At 35.1% G+C, this 18,971-nt stretch overlaps 2 protein-coding genes across 2 annotated transcripts; one reads left to right on the forward strand and one right to left on the reverse strand.

Moving 5' to 3' along the window:
* The first annotated feature begins 686 nt into the window (after positions 1–686).
* LOC106304901 (probable calcium-binding protein CML43) lies at positions 687–1,353 on the forward strand. Its single transcript, XM_013741289.1, has one exon. It carries the CDS (start codon positions 697–699, stop codon positions 1,243–1,245), a length of 549 nt encoding a protein of 182 aa, XP_013596743.1. The 5' UTR covers positions 687–696; the 3' UTR covers positions 1,246–1,353.
* Positions 1,354–1,655: 302 nt separating this feature from the next.
* On the reverse strand, positions 1,656–3,137 carry LOC106306810 (epithiospecifier protein-like). The gene is made up of 2 exons (XM_013743565.1): positions 3,049–3,137; positions 1,656–2,792 (listed from the first exon to the last, which is right to left on the reverse strand). The coding sequence occupies exons 1-2, from the start codon at positions 3,079–3,081 to the stop codon at positions 1,794–1,796; spliced, it is 1,032 nt and encodes a 343-aa protein (XP_013599019.1). The 5' UTR covers positions 3,082–3,137; the 3' UTR covers positions 1,656–1,793.
* Between the last annotated feature and the right edge of the window lie 15,834 nt (positions 3,138–18,971).

An 18,971-nucleotide genomic window follows, 5' to 3' on the forward strand; every position in this document is an offset into this window, starting at 1 on the left:
ACAAATAGCAGAAAATCATAAATAATATTAAATTACCATAAATCTTAAAATTAAACCTTAAACCTATTTTTATAGAAACAAATTGTTTCAATTATTTTTCATTTTTCTATTTTTGATATTTAGTTTAATATATTTAGTAATCATTTAGTTATAAATAAAACATATTTATTTTATAAATTTTACTGAAGTTTTTTTTTTATAATTTTCACTTTTGAGCTGTTAATTCAAAAAAGAGTACAGGTTCAAAAAAGAGTACAGTGCTATTTGAAGATATTTTAAAAATTATGTAAAAAATCACTAAAAGTACTGTTTTAACTATTTATAATCAAATTTAAAATTATTTATTAGCTCCGTTTGATTACTAATTTTCTATGCTCTTGTGTAGCTTCGAAACATTTTAACGAAGAACAAATAAAAATATTTTAAATTAGTTTGCCTCGTAATTCATAGTTTTACAACAAAAAAAGATATATATATATATATATATTTAAGAAATGAACGATTAGAGTATGATTAACCCGAGATTCTTATGATGGGGTTCTTAGCGGAAGTTAAAAGTTAAGAAACAGTTTCTTAACTTCCGCTAAGAACCTCACTCTAAGCATCCCGGGTTAATCATGGTCTTAGTCTCCGGTTCTTGATTCTTACAAGTCTCCGATTATATTAATAGAGAGTAACAAGAAGAAGAGAGTAGCAATGGAGATCACCATTAACGAGAAGAAGATATTCTCGAGACAATCTTCTTCATTCAGACTACGAAGTCCGAGTCTAAACGCTCTCCGTCTCCAACGTATCTTCGACCTATTCGACAAAAACAGCGACGGATTCATCACCGTCGAAGAACTGAGCCAAGCCCTCTCACGACTTGGTCTGGACGCGGATATCTCGGACCTCAAACCAACCATCGAATCTTACATCAAACCGGACGAAACCGGACTCCGGTTCGAAGACTTCGCAGCACTGCACAAAACACTAGACGAGTCCTTTTTCGCAGGAGACTGCGAGTGCGACGGATCTCCGGAATCAGATCTGGAAGAAGCTTTCAAAGTGTTTGACCAAGACGGTGACGGGTTTATCTCCGCCGTGGAGTTGCAAAATGTTTTGAAGAAGCTAGGGCTTCCTGAAGCAGGAGAGATTGAACAAGTAGAGAAGATGATTGTCTCCGTTGATAGCAATCACGATGGTCGCGTTGACTTTTTTGAATTCAAGAACATGATGCAAACTGTTATTGTCCCTTCCTCTTAAATCTTCATTTAACCTTTCTCGTTTGATTTGTCTCCTTGAATGGAAAACAATTTCAAGATAAATCTTGTGTAATGTTTTATTCCAAGAAAATCAAATTATGTTCCGTTTTTTGGTCTTAGAGCATCAAAACATCGCTTTGGTGTTAAATATAATCAAATTAATAACTCATACAAGATGAGAGATATAAACGATTGTATTGTATTGCATAGTTATTTTATGTATTTGTGTTGTTAAAGATATAGACATAGATATGGTGAATAAATGTTAAGAGGACGATCGGGAAATTAAATGAGACAACAAACTTGTAGATAACTTCATATCATTTACTGTATTAAACACACGTAGTAGTACATAGTACATCTTATTCCTACCAGTACAGTTTTGCAAACGAGAAACACACAAAGTTTGACTTGATAATAAGCCACGCATAGTTGGCTGTTTTTCATAGGTTTCACAGACCTTTATTTTATCTTACATATTATGAGACGCAATACAGTAATAATACTCACCACACAAACAAACCTTAGAGAGTAGTGAGAGCGCATTGTTTAGGCGGAATGGACCGCGTAGAAGTACATCTCATCGGTACGGTTGTTGGTGGGACGTTTTCCTCCATGCATGAGGAGGCCTTGCTTTCCATAGACGGTAGCAGTCGTGTAGGCAGGCCAACCGAGTTCACCCGGTTCAGCTCCTCCTCCAAACTTCTCCCACACCAAACTCTCGGTGTTCAACGCGTAACCCTCATTGGTCAATGTTCCGGGACCATAATGTCCGTTTGGATCCGGCCCGACCTCACCTCCAAATATTATTATGTATTTTCCTACTGCCGCATGCGCAAACACGCTTCTTGGAGAAGGTTTCTCTCCTTTAGTCTCCACTTCGGTCCACTTTTGAGTAGCAGGATCAAAGTAGTGCACAAGATCAGACTCATAATCGTTTTTTCCATTAGGATCAGGTGAAGTTGCAAACCCGTAAACCACCCAAATCTTCCCTTGCACCACAATGAATCCAGCTCCTCCTCTTCTCTCGAACGTAGGGTACTGCTCACCAGGATCAGGTAGCTGAGCCCACTTCCCATCAGCAATGTTATACGCCTCGATGGTCCTGAACCTAAAGGGGGTCTTCATAACCCCGCCTTTGCTCACCCCGCCGAATACATACACGTGGTTTTCATCCGAAGCCATCGAGTGGTAAGTACGAGCCTCAGGTCCTCCCTCTTCATCGAGCTTGGTGAGGAACTTCCACTCCTTTGTCACTGTATCGTACGAGTAAAAGTCGTCGAACTGTTTCTTCTCATCGCGGCCTCCGAATAGATAGAGCTTAGTTCCCACGGCCACCATGCGGGTGCCCAGGGCCTTGACGTTAGGGGCTTGTCCGTTGGCCGGGGCGATTGACCAAGTGTGAGTGTTGAAGTCAAAGACGTAAAGGTGTTTGTCGATGGAAATGTTTGGCGTACGCTCGCCACCGAAAGAGTAGAGCTTGTCTCCGACCACGGCTATGCCGTGTGAGCTTCTTGCTCCAGGTCCCTCTCCTCCTTTCTGCTGCACCTGTTAATTAATGATGATGATGATGATGATTAATGACAGTTAAAACTGAATATATATGGGTCGATTTATTACTCAGTTACTTGACAGTCAGGGTTGGTAGTTCGAAGTTATGACAATACTCATTACTCGAGTAAAAAAACAATGACTATCCAATCCTAGTATAATGTTTTCTCGTGCAAAACAAAGAACTGATAGAAATTAACCTAACATTTTAAATAGAATTTTTAATTAATTAATTAATTAACTAAGTAATTACCTTGATCCACTCGCCTCGCAATGTGGGAGCCATAGCTGCAATGTTCAATTTTTTTTTGTTGTTTTTGCTATTTGTTTGCGTCTATCCTCTTCTTTCACTGTTATGCTATTTATAGGCTAATATTCCAGGTGTCGATGACAAAAATAAAATAAAATTCTAGGTGTCAATATTTTTTTTCTAATACTTTCAGTTTTCTTTTTTTTTGAGATTTTATTTTTAAAAAGTACCACAATATGATTTTCAAAGCAAGAAAAGTATTATCACAAAAGATCTAAGAAGAGTTAAAAAAGTACTAACGACTTCATTTTAATGAGAGGGTTAGAAAATAGGAACAGTTCTAAAACTTCTCAAAATACTTTAAACGTTTTATGATAGTATCAGTCTTATCAAAATTTATGGTATTATAGGAAAGCAAAATAGATAAAGTGGTTTTCAAATCTTAACCTATGCGTTTCATTTATATGTAATTTTTAAATAAACAACACTTAAAAAGCTTTCATTTATGAACTAAAATAGTTTTGGAAACTGTAATTATTAACATTCAGTTTTACATCTATTATATTTTGTGTTTACAATAATTACACCTAGAATTACCATCATTCGAAATCAAAAACTTATTTTCACTACTTTATAGTGACATAGGACTGTAGATAGCTGAAAATATTATATTGAAAATTAACAGTTTAAAAGTAAATTATGAACTAAACAATATTTCTCTTTCTATAAAATTTTAATATGTTAAACTATCATACTTTATATAAATATATATATATATATATATATATCATAGTAATTTTTATCAGTTGAATCAACTAGTCTTGATCCAATAACTAACCCTAAAATAAGGGTGGACACAGATGGAATATCCGCATTTTTTTTAGATATTTTGTATCCGATCCGTTTTGTTCAAATAATCAACTATTCGATCCGATTTGAACCTAGCCATCCGGATATTCGGAAAATTTTAAATTTTTAACAAAATATCCAATTCGATCCGTATGAATACAATTTAAAAAATAAATTCAAAATTCAAAATAATATAAAATAATAATATTTTTTTCAAAAATAAATATATTTTACTTTTAAATACCAATTATTAATTTAATAAATAAAAATATTATAAAACTTATATAAAATAAAATATTTCTATAACTTATATATATAATTATTTGAATGTATGTATATATATACATATAATGGATCGGATATCCGTTCCTAGAAATATTAGTGTTTCACAAATTTGTCTCTATTTCAATATTTTCTAAACGGTTGATCGGTTTTGTTTCAAGTCAAAAACAATAGTGTTCAATCTTAACTCGATTTTTGGACTTGATTCTTTGTTCAGCCGCGAGAATATATCAATAACGAAATTCTTTGCTTTTTCTTTGTTATAAGACCTTATTGGAGAACCAAGAGCTTTTGGTGTAGTGGTAATGGAACTCCAGCTGGAGTGTCCGCTCTGGGTTCGAATCGCCTTGGTCACTTTCCCGCCTATAACCGTGCGTGCCCGGATGGAAGGCCTCGTGGGGATTAGTCTGGGCTTACCGCCTGGGAACCCCACGGTCATCAAAAAAAAAAAAAAAAAAAAGACCTTATTGGAGGGTTTGGAATGTAATAAAATGTTAACCAGTTATTCTCAGCTGCGACATGAAGACCTATGTGCACGTGTGAAACCAATGTGTATATACGTGTGAAGACAAACGAAAACACCTCACCAAAACTGAAATGATGTCAAAGTTAAATTTAATCTATAATTGTTAAAATTTCACATTTTATGATTGAGGAACCAGACATGCTGGCAGGGCCGGCTCATGACGGAGGGCGGCAAGTTCGACGGCCCCGGGCCGCTCCAAATCAAGTTATATTTATATTGTCTGATGTGTGAGCTAAAAACAAAACTCAAGAAAAACATTTAAAAACCAAAAACTAACTAATTATAGGATCCTAAAAATTTTGTCGCCCAAGGGCCTCCGGTTATGTTAAGCCGGCCCTACATGCTGGTTTTGTAAAATTTTATTAAATTCTGCTCTAATTTGGCTGACATCATGAAGATAACAAGAGTATAAGGCCAAAATCTATATGCCAACAATATATATATATATATATATATATATATATATATATTTATGTATAATTTCCGTCAATTTTAATAAAGTTATATTAGAAGATTGAAATATAATCTTTAGCAAAAAAAAAAAGATTGAAATGTAGGCTTTAGAAATGGAAGAGAAAATGGAAAGATAGTTAATAAATGTGAAACGAACAATAATAAATGTGTATAATACATTTTGTTTGTTTTTAGTTTTATTAGCTTATAAGAAAGTTAAATCTTAACAAAAAAATTATTTATTTTTAACGAAAACTGGGGTTAGATATAAAAGAATTAAGTTGCTGTATATATATGTGTGTGTGTGTGGTTGTGTGTTATTTGTTATATTTTGGTCATTAAACCTGATATTTTTATAAGAGTTATGTAAAATGTATAATTTTTTATGAATATCTGAACAAATAGCTTCGTTTTAAATGTAGCACTAACAATGGGTGATTCCGAAAATCATAGAAAATTATAGGTTAAGTACACAAATCTTAAGACAAAAAGCTCACTATAAGCACGAGTCCTTTAATAAAATATACATAGTCACGTGTCACCGCCTGTGTGATAAAGAACAACGTGAATCACGACGGTCACAAACCCTGCGGTGTCTTTCTATATAGCGCCACGTGAATCACCGCACCGGGCACACTCCACTTTGGCACTTTGTAACATTTGATCTGTAGTCAAAGTTATTATGTAACTAGAGATGCGGAAAACCTACATTGTATGAGCCCAATGGGTCACATTACGTGACCATCATTCTGTTACTAGTACAATTAAACCACGTTTAATTTTAGACTCTTTTCGATAAATAATCAAAAAATAACTGCAACAATTTTGATGACATAAATAATCAAATTAACTCTTTAAGCATTTCTATATATAACACCATATACTAAAATGAGGTGTTACAATCATATCCTTATTGGGTACTAAGACAGTTCCTAACCGCCTCCCGCATCGCAACCATATCAACTAACTAGTTCTAATACTACTTGTAATACCTCACCACTCATAACTAATGGACCGTAGAGGTTCGAAAGACGTGATTACTGATCATACAATCACCACATGATATTTTTGCGTTTTATCCTCGTTCGTACAGTATTGTGAACTACTTCACTCATTCTTTAACTATTATAGAAACATTCGTAACTATTAATTTTTATGGACAAATGGTCAAAAATAAGTACATTTTGGTAATAAATATAGGAAAAGCAATTCTTTAAAAAAAAATCACGTATACCATTATATACCAGAAATCATAATGTTAGATAACACTAGGTAAAAGTTTAGTTTATACCCAAATTTCTAAGTATCACATGTTTGAACTCTTTAGTTTGCATTTTCAGATTCTCTAACTTCAAAAAATCCTTCTTGGTGGTTTGACGTTCAAGCACGAGAGAGGTGCCATAGCTTAAACAATTAAACTACAGATGGCTTTCTTTGAACGTAAAGACCTTGAGGTAGTATCCATCATTACTAACTTCTATATAAACACTTGAGAAAATAAAATTTGATTTCCGAAAACTTTTGTTGATGTTAGTAGTAATAGTGATGTGATGTTTAGTAATGTAGCGTTTTGACCTTGTGATTTAATTAGGTTTGTTTGATCTTGAACTTTCAAAGACACACAACACTTTGTTTACTCAGTTCACGACCTTCCATCGTTACGTCTGGGGAGAGACGGTACTCTCAACAATCACTATCCGATCAGTAGAAGACTCCTCCAGAATCAATTACAACACTCGACTATTCACCTTTTCCTATGTTATCTATTAATAATATCAATCCCAATTAATGTTAAAAGTCGCCTTGTTTATCCTAAAAGTTGCATTAATTGAAAAGAAGTTATTAAATTATATATGTCTTTCAGCATCATTTCTAAAATGTATTTGTTTGAAAAGTTGTGTCTTTTTAGTTAGTTTAAAAAGTAGTTAAAATATCTCAAAAATTGTATTTCCAAAAACTAAGAGCTGTGTCTATTCATTTGGTTGTAAATCCATCTTCTCATAATAAAATATCATTTCATCCTAAAAATGCAATGCTTTATAATATGTTGTAAAATTCTGAAAATATATTTTTATCATCATAAGCATGTATCTTTTTCTGCTAGAAATGTGAAATGAATTTTAATAGATTGTGAAAATGTGTAATAATATTTTTTATCATTCTAGGATATGTCTTTTTAATATATTTTAAATAAGAATCCAAAATGTCAAATGATGTATCTTTTCATTTAAAAAATGCTTAGGCATTTAACATGTGAAAGGATATGTCTTTTCATCTTGAACATTGCATTATTTTTTAAGAAAATATTTAAATGTATACGAAAGTGTCTTTTCACAAGATGTATCTTTTCATGCTAAAAATTAAGTGAATTTTAAAAGATTGTAAAAAATGAATAAGAATGTGTCTTTTTATCATAAAATTTCATAGGTTTTAAATTATATCTTTTTCTCTCTCTAAAGATGTGTGTTTTATTTTATTTTAAAACTGCATAGATTTTTAAAGGTTTCTCAAAATTTCTAAATATGTATTTTTATCCTAAAATCTATTAATAATATGAATCCTAATAAATGTGAAGGGGTATGTCTTTTCATCTTAAAAAAAACTTCATTATTTTTTTTTTAAATGTAAGGGTGCCTTTTATTATGATGTGTCTTTTGATCATGAAAAATGAATTTTCTTATAATGAAATGTTTCTTAGCCAAAAAATGCAATGATTTATAATATGTTGTAAGAATGTGTAAATATTTTTCCTTTATCATCATAAGAATGTATATTTTAAAAACTATGCTCTCAAGAACTGTAAAAAACAGTTACTTACAATAGTGAAGGCGATCTTTTCATCTATTTTTTCTCTGCAATTTCTATCCAAGAGTGTTGAATCTGTCTTCTAAAGAATGTTTGGTTTCATAATGGCATTTCCAGATTCTCTTTTTAAACTATTTCTTTGTGTTTTTATTTTCTTTTAAATGGAGAAAAGTTGCAGAATCATTCACAGCGTTTTTGGGTGTTGACCACTTCATTTCCCAATTCATTGTTGTTATCTCCGGCATGGAATTCATGTCCATGATCGACAACAATACAATCAATTTGGTATTGTTGAATCCAGATTCAAGTGGTAAGGAAATTATTCTAACTGCTTTACTCTGGAAACAAGTGCCATGGAAACCGCCATGGATAGAGTTTGCAATAAACAATCTTGGAAGAATAATTTATTTGTTGTACGGGGTTCTTTTTTGAATAGTTGAAAATTGGCACGTCCAATCTCTATTCCTTTCGAGATAATCATTATACTAGATTCTTAATATATATATATATATATCTATAGATCTAAATTGGAGTTTGGCCAACCTTATACAACAAAGGAAGTTTTAAAGGAAAGCTTGAAATTTCATCGAATGTATAATTGCTGAAGGTAATCGCATCGAAAAATTCTATCATCGAAGAAAATGGTCCAGATGAAAGCTTCTTCAAATTTTAGTTTATGTGTTATGTTATATTTTCTTTATTTTAAATTTACAGTTGGTTTCATCTTTATTATCCTATTTGTAATGCTACATTTTATATAAATAAATAGTTGTTTTTTTTTGCTAAACTGTGAATATCATAAAATGAAAGTTTAGGGTTACAAAAGCCTAAAAATGATACCTTGGCAAAAAGAAATAAAAAACAAGGTATACACATGATTGTTAGATCAGAATGTTGCAACTATCTAATCCAAAGTTGCATAAGAGTAGTGAATTTCCTCCTATGTCTTCTCGCACTGATGGCATTACGGATATCCCTGTCTATGGTGGCGAATGTTGTCTGCTGCGGGGAGAATCCAGTGAGATGAACTGCCGAGTTGCGCTGCCTCCAGATGTTGTAGATCATGGACTGAGTCGCTAGCTTCCTGATGGTGGATGGGGCTGATGCTGTGGAGAATCGTATCCAGGAGAGAAGTTCTTCCCATGAGAGGAAAGCCGTTCGGTTGGGATCAAGCCTTGCAAAGAATCGCAGCCATAAGGCAGTGCTGTAGCTGCATTCTAGGAAGAGGTGATCACGCGTTTCATCATGTGTATTGCAGAAGCAACAAGCCGTTTGGATGTTAAGTCCCCAGGATGCGAGCCTCACTTTTGTCGGTAGTCTGTTGAGGTTTGCAAGCCACATGATGAATGCTTGTCTTGGTATTGCTCCGCTGAACCACACTGAAGGAGCCCAGTCCTTCACTTGAGCCCTCGGCCTTAGCGCTTCCCACGTCCTTGAAGAAGAGAAACCTTTGCATTCCTTTGATTCAACAACCCAGTGGAAAGTGTCTGCAGTATGATCCTGAAGCGGCAGGTCTACTGTTGTGAGGTGGATGTGCAGAGCAAGCGCGCTGTCAGATCGTGGCTGAGGGAGTCTCCAACCTGTTTCGTTTGTGACGTCCCTTACCGAAGCCGAGAGTGGAACTCTGATGTCTCTTGGGCCCGAGTCTCCAAGAAACTTGATAAGCTGTCCAAAAGGGGTCCAAATATCAAACCAGAACTTTGCGTCCGTCCCGCTGATTACTCTGCACTGTAGGAACCTTTCTCCCAAGGGTCGGAGAGACAGAATCGAGCTCCATGCTGCTGAATCAGTACTCCTAACTTCAAGGGCCCATAAGCTAGAGCTTCTCAGGTGGTGGTACTTATGCCATTGGACCCAGAGAGAGTTAGTACCTGAGAAAAGCAACCAAATAAATCTCAAGCACAAAACTTTATTCCATTCACTGAAGCTACGCAGGCCCAGTCCTCCCTCTCGTTTTGGTAAGCACACTGTTTTCCAAGCCACCTTTGCTGTAGACCTTGTGTCAATATTGCCACCCCATAGGAATTTTGAACACATGGCCTCAATCTTCTTTACGCAACCCTTTGGTAGGATGAACGTCAACTGCCGAGTTGCGCTGCCTCCAGATGTTGTAGATCATGGACTGAGTCGCTAGCTTCCTGATGGTGGATGGGGCTGATGATGTGGAGAATCGTATCCAGGAGAGAAGTTCTTCCCATGAGAGGAAAGCCGTTCGGTTGGGATCAAGCCTTGCAAAGAATCGCAGCCATAAGGCAGTGCTGTACCTGCATTCTAGGAAGAGGTGATCACGCGTTTCATCATGTGTATTGCAGAAGCAACAAGCCGTTTGGATGTTAAGTCCCCAGGATGCGAGCCTCACTTTTGTCGGTAGTCTGTTGAGGTTTGCAAGCCACATGATGAATGCTTGTCTTGGTATTGCTCCGCTTCTAAATAAATAGTTGTTAAAAAAGAGAATGTATATATATTTCCATGCTAAAAAGTGAAATGATTTGTAAGATATTGTGAAAATGTGTAAAGATATTTCTTATCATTTATGAGAATGTGTTTTTTATTTTATAGAAATCCCAGTAAATGTGAAAATTTGTGTCTTTTCCTTAATAATTTCATTAATTTAAAAAAAAATGCTTGGATTGTATCTTTTTAATGACGTGTCCTTTCATTTTAAAATTGTTATCATCTCACGATAAAATAGAACTTTTTATCCTAAAGATGCAATGCTTTATAACAGATTGTAAAAATGTGTAAATATATGTTTTATCATCAGAAGAAGGTAATTTCATGCTAATAATAAAATAGTATTTAAGATATTGTAAAAATGTGAAAAGATGTTTCTTATCATTCTAAGAATGTGTGTTTTTAATTTTAAACAGTGAAGTAGACCAACTTGCAAAACTAAATTTACCAAACCATGATTAATACGTTTATCATTTCTATGCTCCAAGATGTATTAATGTGTTATTACATCATGACTATGTATACACTCACACTTGATATATATATATATATATATATATATATATATATATATATATATGTATAAAGCAGTTATAAAAACAATAAAAAATGTCAAAGATATATCTTTTCAGTTCAAAAACTTTTTAGACATATAACATGTGAAAATTATGTCTTTTAATTTTAACCATCACATTAGTTTTAAAGAGATTGTTAAAATATATAAGAATGCGTCTTTTCATAAGATTTCGCTTTTTTTTTTGTTAAATTTTTTATTTAGTTTTAATAGATTGTTAAAAAGTGTTTAACAAAATGTCTTTTCATCTTAAATTTTTTATAAGTTCTTAAAATTTTATATTTTTGTCTAAAGATGTGTGTGTGTGTGTTTTTTTTAAAAAAAACTGCATATATTTTTACAGGATTCTCAAAATTTTAGGATATATCTTTTTATCCTAAAATTTGCATACATTTTTAATATGGCAATTCTCTCAAATAGTCTTTTTTAAGTTTTTGTCACAAAAAATAGCTCTTAAAAAAGAAAATGACCAAAATACCTCTTTTTATTTTGAAAATTTTAATATTTATTTATTTATTAAATAATTTGAAACCTTGTCCCCAAAACCCCACCCCTTAACTCTAAACTCTAAATCTAGATTAGTTAACCCAAGGGTAACAATACATTTTTACCTTTTAATAAAACTTATTTTGGTCATTTTCTTCATAGGAGGCTATTTTTGTGACAAAAACTTAGAAATGACTATCATAAGAAATTTCTCTTTTTAATATGTTATTTTAGTTCATTTGGAAATCTATTTTATATAAATTTAGTAATACTAAAATTTCCTAAAAATATTCAAGTAATTTGATAATTACCTTTGGTGGAGAAATATTAAAACTAAAATAATTCCTTACAACTATTGGTAATTGTAGACTTTGGTGATGAACTATTGCAACTTTTGGTGTTAACAGTTATAAACTTAACTGACCATTGTAGTGTTTAATTTTTAACCATTGCATCTTTTGGTGTTTTTCTTTTACAAAACAGCATTTTTGATCATGCATGTTCCATTAACACATGTTCCATGTTCTATATATATTCACACACTTAAATTATATAGAAAGTTTGGGATATGTGTGTTTGGATTGCCAAAAAATGTCAAAGATGTGTATTTTCATCCCAAAACTAAAAGAAATTTAAAAGAAGTTTCAAAATGTCGAAAGATGTATCTTTTCATAATGATGTGCATTTTCTTCCTATAATGCAATAACTTAGAATAGGCTGTAAAAATGTTTAAGAATGTGTATTTTCATTCTAAAAAAATCATAGATTTTTAAGAAGTATCAATATGTCTAAAATATATATTTTTTCTTCCTAACAATTACGTAGATTTTTAAGGAACTGTCTTGTCGTTCATTTTCATATCTATTTTATATACATTTTTAAAAATATTTAAAATTATGATATTATTCAGGTATATTGGTTGGTAGAGTGATTTAATTAGTTATGATATTATATATCTATGAAAATAAATATATGATTTTAATTTAAAATTATACTTTATGGTTTATAATATTCTTTTTTGTATGTTTTTAATTCTGAATCGGTTTTTATTCGGGTTTAAGATTAAATATTCAAGCTATTTAGACAATATTATTTATTAGTAGATAAGTATTCAGGCCGAGAAACATATTTTTATATATGCACATTTTCATTTATGTATGAGTTTGATATATGTATTATTTATTTATTGAATCTCTTATTACACTTAAATAAAACAAGATTATTGGAGACTTAAGTGAATCTATGTAACCATTTAAGTGAATATGTGTAACCATTTAAGTGAATTTGTGTAACAATTTACGTGAACAATTGCAATTGTCTAGAAAAACAGTTGCAACTGATGAAAGAAACTTTTCAACTTTTGGTGATGAACCATTGTAATCTTTCGTGAAGAACCATTGCAATAGTGGTGATGAACCATTGTAATTTTTGGTGATTGTAGCATTTGTTGATGTGCCATTGCAACTTTTGGTATTAACCATTGCAACAATCGGCTAATCCTTGCAATATTTGATTGTAACCATTGCAACGATTAGTCTCCTATATAAGGAGTTACAGGTAGAGATGGCAATTGAGTACATGGACCGCGGGCCTGGCCCAAAAAAGACTGATGCGGGGCGGGTTAGGGCCGGTATTTCTTAGGCCCTTAAAAAATCGGGCCTTGCGGGACCCGCGTAATCCGGTGACAGAGTTTCACTTTCGTCTCGTGCACTACTTAAAGACGAAATTATCTGAGAATATAGCGATTCTGGAGACGATCTACAACTGTAGCTTCTATTTTTCTTCGATCCACCACCATAGCTTCTCTTCTTCCTCGAGCCACCACCTCCGTCTTGGTTTGCGAGTGAGTTGATATCAACAATGGTTTCCCTTTGTTTCTCGTGCCAACACGAAGCATTGCCAGTGTTCAGATTGGTTATGCGCTGCCGTAAGTATATCCCATGGAAGAACTTGGAAGTAAGTATTTATGATTGAAAGTTACTATGATGAATGCTCATAGACCAAGTACTAACTTTCTGAGACTATTCAGGACAATAGAAAGTTCAGTTGCATTGTCAATACTCTAGTGGATGCTTACATTGTGGTTTCCATAGACTTGGTTGGAACTAGATTGGTATGTGTGAATTGCGTCATGACTTCATATTTGTGCCTTTTTCCCAGAATTTTATTCATTTATCTATCCTAGCAGGAAGTAATAGAAGTTCATGTGCTCGGTGTTTCACTGGTAGATACCATACTTTTTCTGTGTTTCTCCTCATTCCCATCATACTGAACAAGAGGTTGTGATCGAATCGTTAGGGCACTTGCTACCAGTTTGGAAAGACCTTGCATTACCATATTCACGTGATTTATCTTTGGTGGTTCTCTCACTAGTTTTCATGCTTGCCAAGTCTAGTGTCGAGAATGAGCAACATGTATTTTGAAGTTGTTTCTTTTCTTGCTCAAATGGAAAAGTGAAAATGGTATGTTTGTGCTCAATCTTCTTGTAATTAAACTCTTGCACGTTTCAATGTTAAGATTGTTGCTTGTTCATTAATGTTATGCTTGTTGCTTGATCATATTGCAGTCTCCGTTTCTTGTACATTGATGTTAATTATTAAGATTGTTGGTAGATCAACCTGTTACAGTCTCGGTTCTTCTTCATTAATGTTAAGTATAAGAGGTTGACTTCTTTTTTATGTCTTTAACATTGGCTTGTGTGCAGGGAATGATCTCTTGGAAGTCACAACACAAAAAAAAAATATAAAACCGTCGTCCTGCGGGCCGTCCCGCAAAGGCTTATATATATTGCGGGGCGGGGTTGGTCAGACATTCTGGAGACTGCGTTCCGTGCGGGCCTAACCTGCTTGAAGCTAATCCCACGGCGGTCCTGGACGTGATTACAAACGAGAAAATCACACAATCAAAAATAAATTAGAAAAGAGAGAGATGTACTTTGACCAAAAAAATGAGAGATATTATTCAAGGATCATTGATTATATTTGAAGAAATAAAGATAAACATGTAAAATTGCATTAGTTTTTTCAATATGTAGTGAAAATGTGTGAACAAGTGCGTTTATATTTTTAAAATTGCATAGATTCTTAAAAAAAATTGTCTTTTCGTTCATTTTCATACCTAATTGTAATACATTTTAAAGAAGGGCTTTTTGCAAAAGTAACTCAAAACTTGAAGTCAAACAGAAAACTAACCTTTTCTTTTGACTCCTTTTTTTTTTGAGATTTTAACCCCACACCTGCATTTTATCTACGAAAATGCCATTAACATTTTGTTTTTTTTTTTTTTCGAAAATGGCTTCTTTACTGTCTCAACCTCATCTTCTTCAAGTATTTACAATATTGCCACTGCAATGAATAGTGGCAACAACCTTGTACGAACTGTTTGGAGCTTTTAATGCCCTTTAATGCACGTAAATCTCTTTACACTCTCTCTGTTTCAATTGTTATGAACTAAAAACAACATTTCTTTCACTTTCTCTCTATATTCATCCAAAAAACTCAAGCTTTTGATTCAAAATATGGGCTATGGTTGCAGAGCCATATTTCTTTCGTTTTGACTTACGGTTGCTTTCGTTTGAGGTTCTGGGTGGTTGGAGAAGACCCTGTGTGCAAACGAAGTCATCTCACCTAGTTTAAGGTACGAATTTGAATTTTTTTTCAAGATCTGTTCGCGTAGAAGACTTACTAGTAAGTCATCTGTATGTAGAAGACTTACTGATGAGTCTTCTGGTCAAACGGAAGACTTAAATTAAGTCGTCCAGCTTTGTTTGTTAAAAAAAACACTCCAGACGACTTATATATACGTCGTCTACGAGAAACGGGCTAGTTTTGCATTTGACCGAATCGTGTCAGATCTTTGACTATTTCTGGACGACTTATAATTCAGTCGTCTCTGGGAAAGTTAAAATTTCAATATTTTATGAAAACTTGACGACTTACGTGTAAGTCGTCCTAGGTTAGTTTTGTAATTGAAAAATAAAACTTCATAATTTAACTTTAACCAGACGACTTAATATAAAGTCGTCCCTCCAGAAGACTTAATTTAAAGTCGTCCGGGGAAAGCAAAGTCGTCCAGAATTTTTCCCAATTTTCTGGTCAAACCTTGCTTATCCCGGACGACCTTAAATTAAGTCGTTTAGCTGGACGACTTTATATTAAGTCGTCTGGTTAAAGTTAAATTATGAAGTTTTATTTTTCAATTACAAAACTAACCTAGGACGACTTACACGTAAGTCGTCAAGTTTTCATAAAATATTGAAATTTTAACTTTCCCAGAGACGACTGAATTATAAGTCGTCCAGAAATAGTCAAAGATCTGACACGATTCGGTCAAATGCAAAACTAGCCCGTTTCTCATAGACGACGTATATATAAGTCGTCTGAAGTGTTTTTTTTTAACAAACAAAGCTGGACGACTTAATTTAAGTCGTCCGTTTGACCAGAAGACTCATCAGTAAGTCTTCTACATACAGATGACTTACTAGTAAGTCTTCTACGCGAACAGATCTTGAAAAAAAATTCAAATTCGTACCTTAAACTAGGTGAGATGACTTCGTTTGCACACAAGGTCTTCTCCAACCACCCAGAACCTCAAACGAAAGCAACCGTAAGTAAAAACGAAAGAAATATGGCTCTGTCAACCATAGCCCATATTTTGAATCAAAAGCTTGAGTTTTTTGGATGAATATAGAGAGAAAGTGAAAGAAATGTTGTTTTTAGTTCATAACAATTGAAACAGAGAGAGTGTAAAGAGATTTACGTGCATTAAAGGGCAATAAAAGCTCCAAACAGTTCGTACAAGGTTGTTGCCACTATTCATTGCAGTGGCAATATTGTAAATACTTGAAAAAGATGAGGTTGAGACAGTAAAGAAGCACTTAATTAAGTCGTCCGATAAGTCGTCCAGCTGGGAAGACTTTCCAGACGCCTTATTATAAGTCGTCTAATAAGTCGTCCAGATGGAAGACTTTCCAGACGACTTAATTAAGTCGTCCGATAAGTCGTCCAGCTGGGAAGACTTTCCAGACGCCTTATTATAAGTCGTCTAATAAGTCGTCCAGATGGAAGACTTTCCAGACGACTTAATTAAGTCGTCCGATAAGTCGTCCAGCTGGGAAGACTTTCCAGACGCCTTATTATAAGTCGTCTAATAAGTCGTCCAGATGGAAGACTTTCCAGACGACTTAATTAAGTCGTCCGATAAGTCGTCCAGCTGGGAAGACTTTCCAGACGCCTTATTATAAGTCGTCTAATAAGTCGTCCAGATGGAAGACTTTCCAGACGACTTAATTAAGTCGTCCGATAAGTCGTCCAGCTGGGAAGACTTTCCAGACGCCTTATTATAAGTCGTCTAATAAGTCGTCCAGATGGAAGACTTTCCAGACGACTTAATTAAGTCGTCCGATAAGTCGTCCAGCTGGGAAGACTTTCCAGACGCCTTATTATAAGTCGTCTAATAAGTCGTCCAGATGGAAGACTTTCCAGACGACTTAATTAAGTCGTCCGATAAGTCGTCCAGCTGGGAAGACTTTCCAGACGCCTTATTATAAGTCGTCTAATAAGTCGTCCAGATGGAAGACTTTCCAGACGACTTAATTAAGTCGTCCGATAAGTCGTCCAGCTGGGAAGACTTTCCAGACGCCTTATTATAAGTCGTCTAATAAGTCGTCCAGATGGAAGACTTTCCAGACGACTTAATTAAGTCGTCCGATAAGTCGTCCAGCTGGGAAGACTTTCCAGACGCCTTATTATAAGTCGTCTAATAAGTCGTCCAGATGGAAGACTTTCCAGACGACTTAATTAAGTCGTCCGATAAGTCGTCCAGCTGGGAAGACTTTCCAGACGCCTTATTATAAGTCGTCTAATAAGTCGTCCAGATGGAAGACTTTCCAGACGACTTAATTAAGTCGTCCGATAAGTCGTCCAGCTGGGAAGACTTTCCAGACGCCTTATTATAAGTCGTCTAATAAGTCGTCCAGATGGAAGACTTTCCAGACGACTTAATTAAGTCGTCCGATAAGTCGTCCAGCTGGGAAGACTTTCCAGACGCCTTATTATAAGTCGTCTAATAAGTCGTCCAGATGGAAGACTTTCCAGACGACTTAATTAAGTCGTCCGATAAGTCGTCCAGCTGGGAAGACTTTCCAGACGCCTTATTATAAGTCGTCTAATAAGTCGTCCAGATGGAAGACTTTCCAGACGACTTAATTAAGTCGTCCGATAAGTCGTCCAGCTGGGAAGACTTTCCAGACGCCTTATTATAAGTCGTCTAATAAGTCGTCCAGATGGAAGACTTTCCAGACGACTTAATTAAGTCGTCCGATAAGTCGTCCAGCTGGGAAGACTTTCCAGACGCCTTATTATAAGTCGTCTAATAAGTCGTCCAGATGGAAGACTTTCCAGACGACTTAATTAAGTCGTCCGATAAGTCGTCCAGCTGGGAAGACTTTCCAGACGCCTTATTATAAGTCGTCTAATAAGTCGTCCAGATGGAAGACTTTCCAGACGACTTAATTAAGTCGTCCGATAAGTCGTCCAGCTGGGAAGACTTTCCAGACGCCTTATTATAAGTCGTCTAATAAGTCGTCCAGATGGAAGACTTTCCAGACGACTTAATTAAGTCGTCCGATAAGTCGTCCAGCTGGGAAGACTTTCCAGACGCCTTATTATAAGTCGTCTAATAAGTCGTCCAGATGGAAGACTTTCCAGACGACTTATAATAAGTCGTCTGCGCAGTCTTTTGGATTGAAGTAAATACCTGACTCAAGATAGCAGCTTTCATTGATCTGCGGCCTCTGCTGCCCTCGTAAGCCAGTATCGGTGGAGACGGACTGTCTGCTCTGGGACCACCAATACTAGCACCCAATTCCGGCATAGCTGTGTACGTCTAGACCTGAAGAACTTGTATAAACCCATCCACGGTGTAACAGCCAGCAATTTCTTTGTTCCACAAAGAGTCCATCAGCACCTTAAACGCGACTCTCCCCCATGGATAATTCTCAAACCGTTCTAAATCCATCACTAGCCTTGCCAGAGTAGATCGTGTAGCGGTTGAAAACTTTCTCCCTTCAATGAATCCAGTGAAGATGGAGAGGTACGCGAGCCGCTTGCGATCTTCCCTGGACCAATCCCCGCATCTCTTCAGTGCTGCTATTATCTGATCAGTAGTTGGCCCAGCTTCCAGATGAACTCCCAGCATCCCCCAGAAAGAAACCATCTCTGGGGTAACGTCACATTTTGGTGTCTCAAGGTCCTCGATGTACTCGCAGTTTAGACCAGTGAGGTTTTCAAACTCTAACAGTGAAAACCTCAAAGGTTCTGGACCAACGAGAGACCACATCTCATACTTCTTCTTAATGTCCAGCTTGAAACTGAGCATGTAGTGAACCAGCCTTGAAGCCCAACCAAATCCCTGCTCCTTGAACTTGATGAAAACTCCCAAACTCGACTCCTTGAGCTCTTCAAATTCGTCATCAGTAAGAGCTTTCCTAAGAGCAGT

Source organism: Brassica oleracea, chromosome C7 (assembly GCF_000695525.1).
Source record: "Brassica oleracea var. oleracea cultivar TO1000 chromosome C7, BOL, whole genome shotgun sequence".
NCBI lineage: Eukaryota > Viridiplantae > Streptophyta > Magnoliopsida > Brassicales > Brassicaceae > Brassica > Brassica oleracea.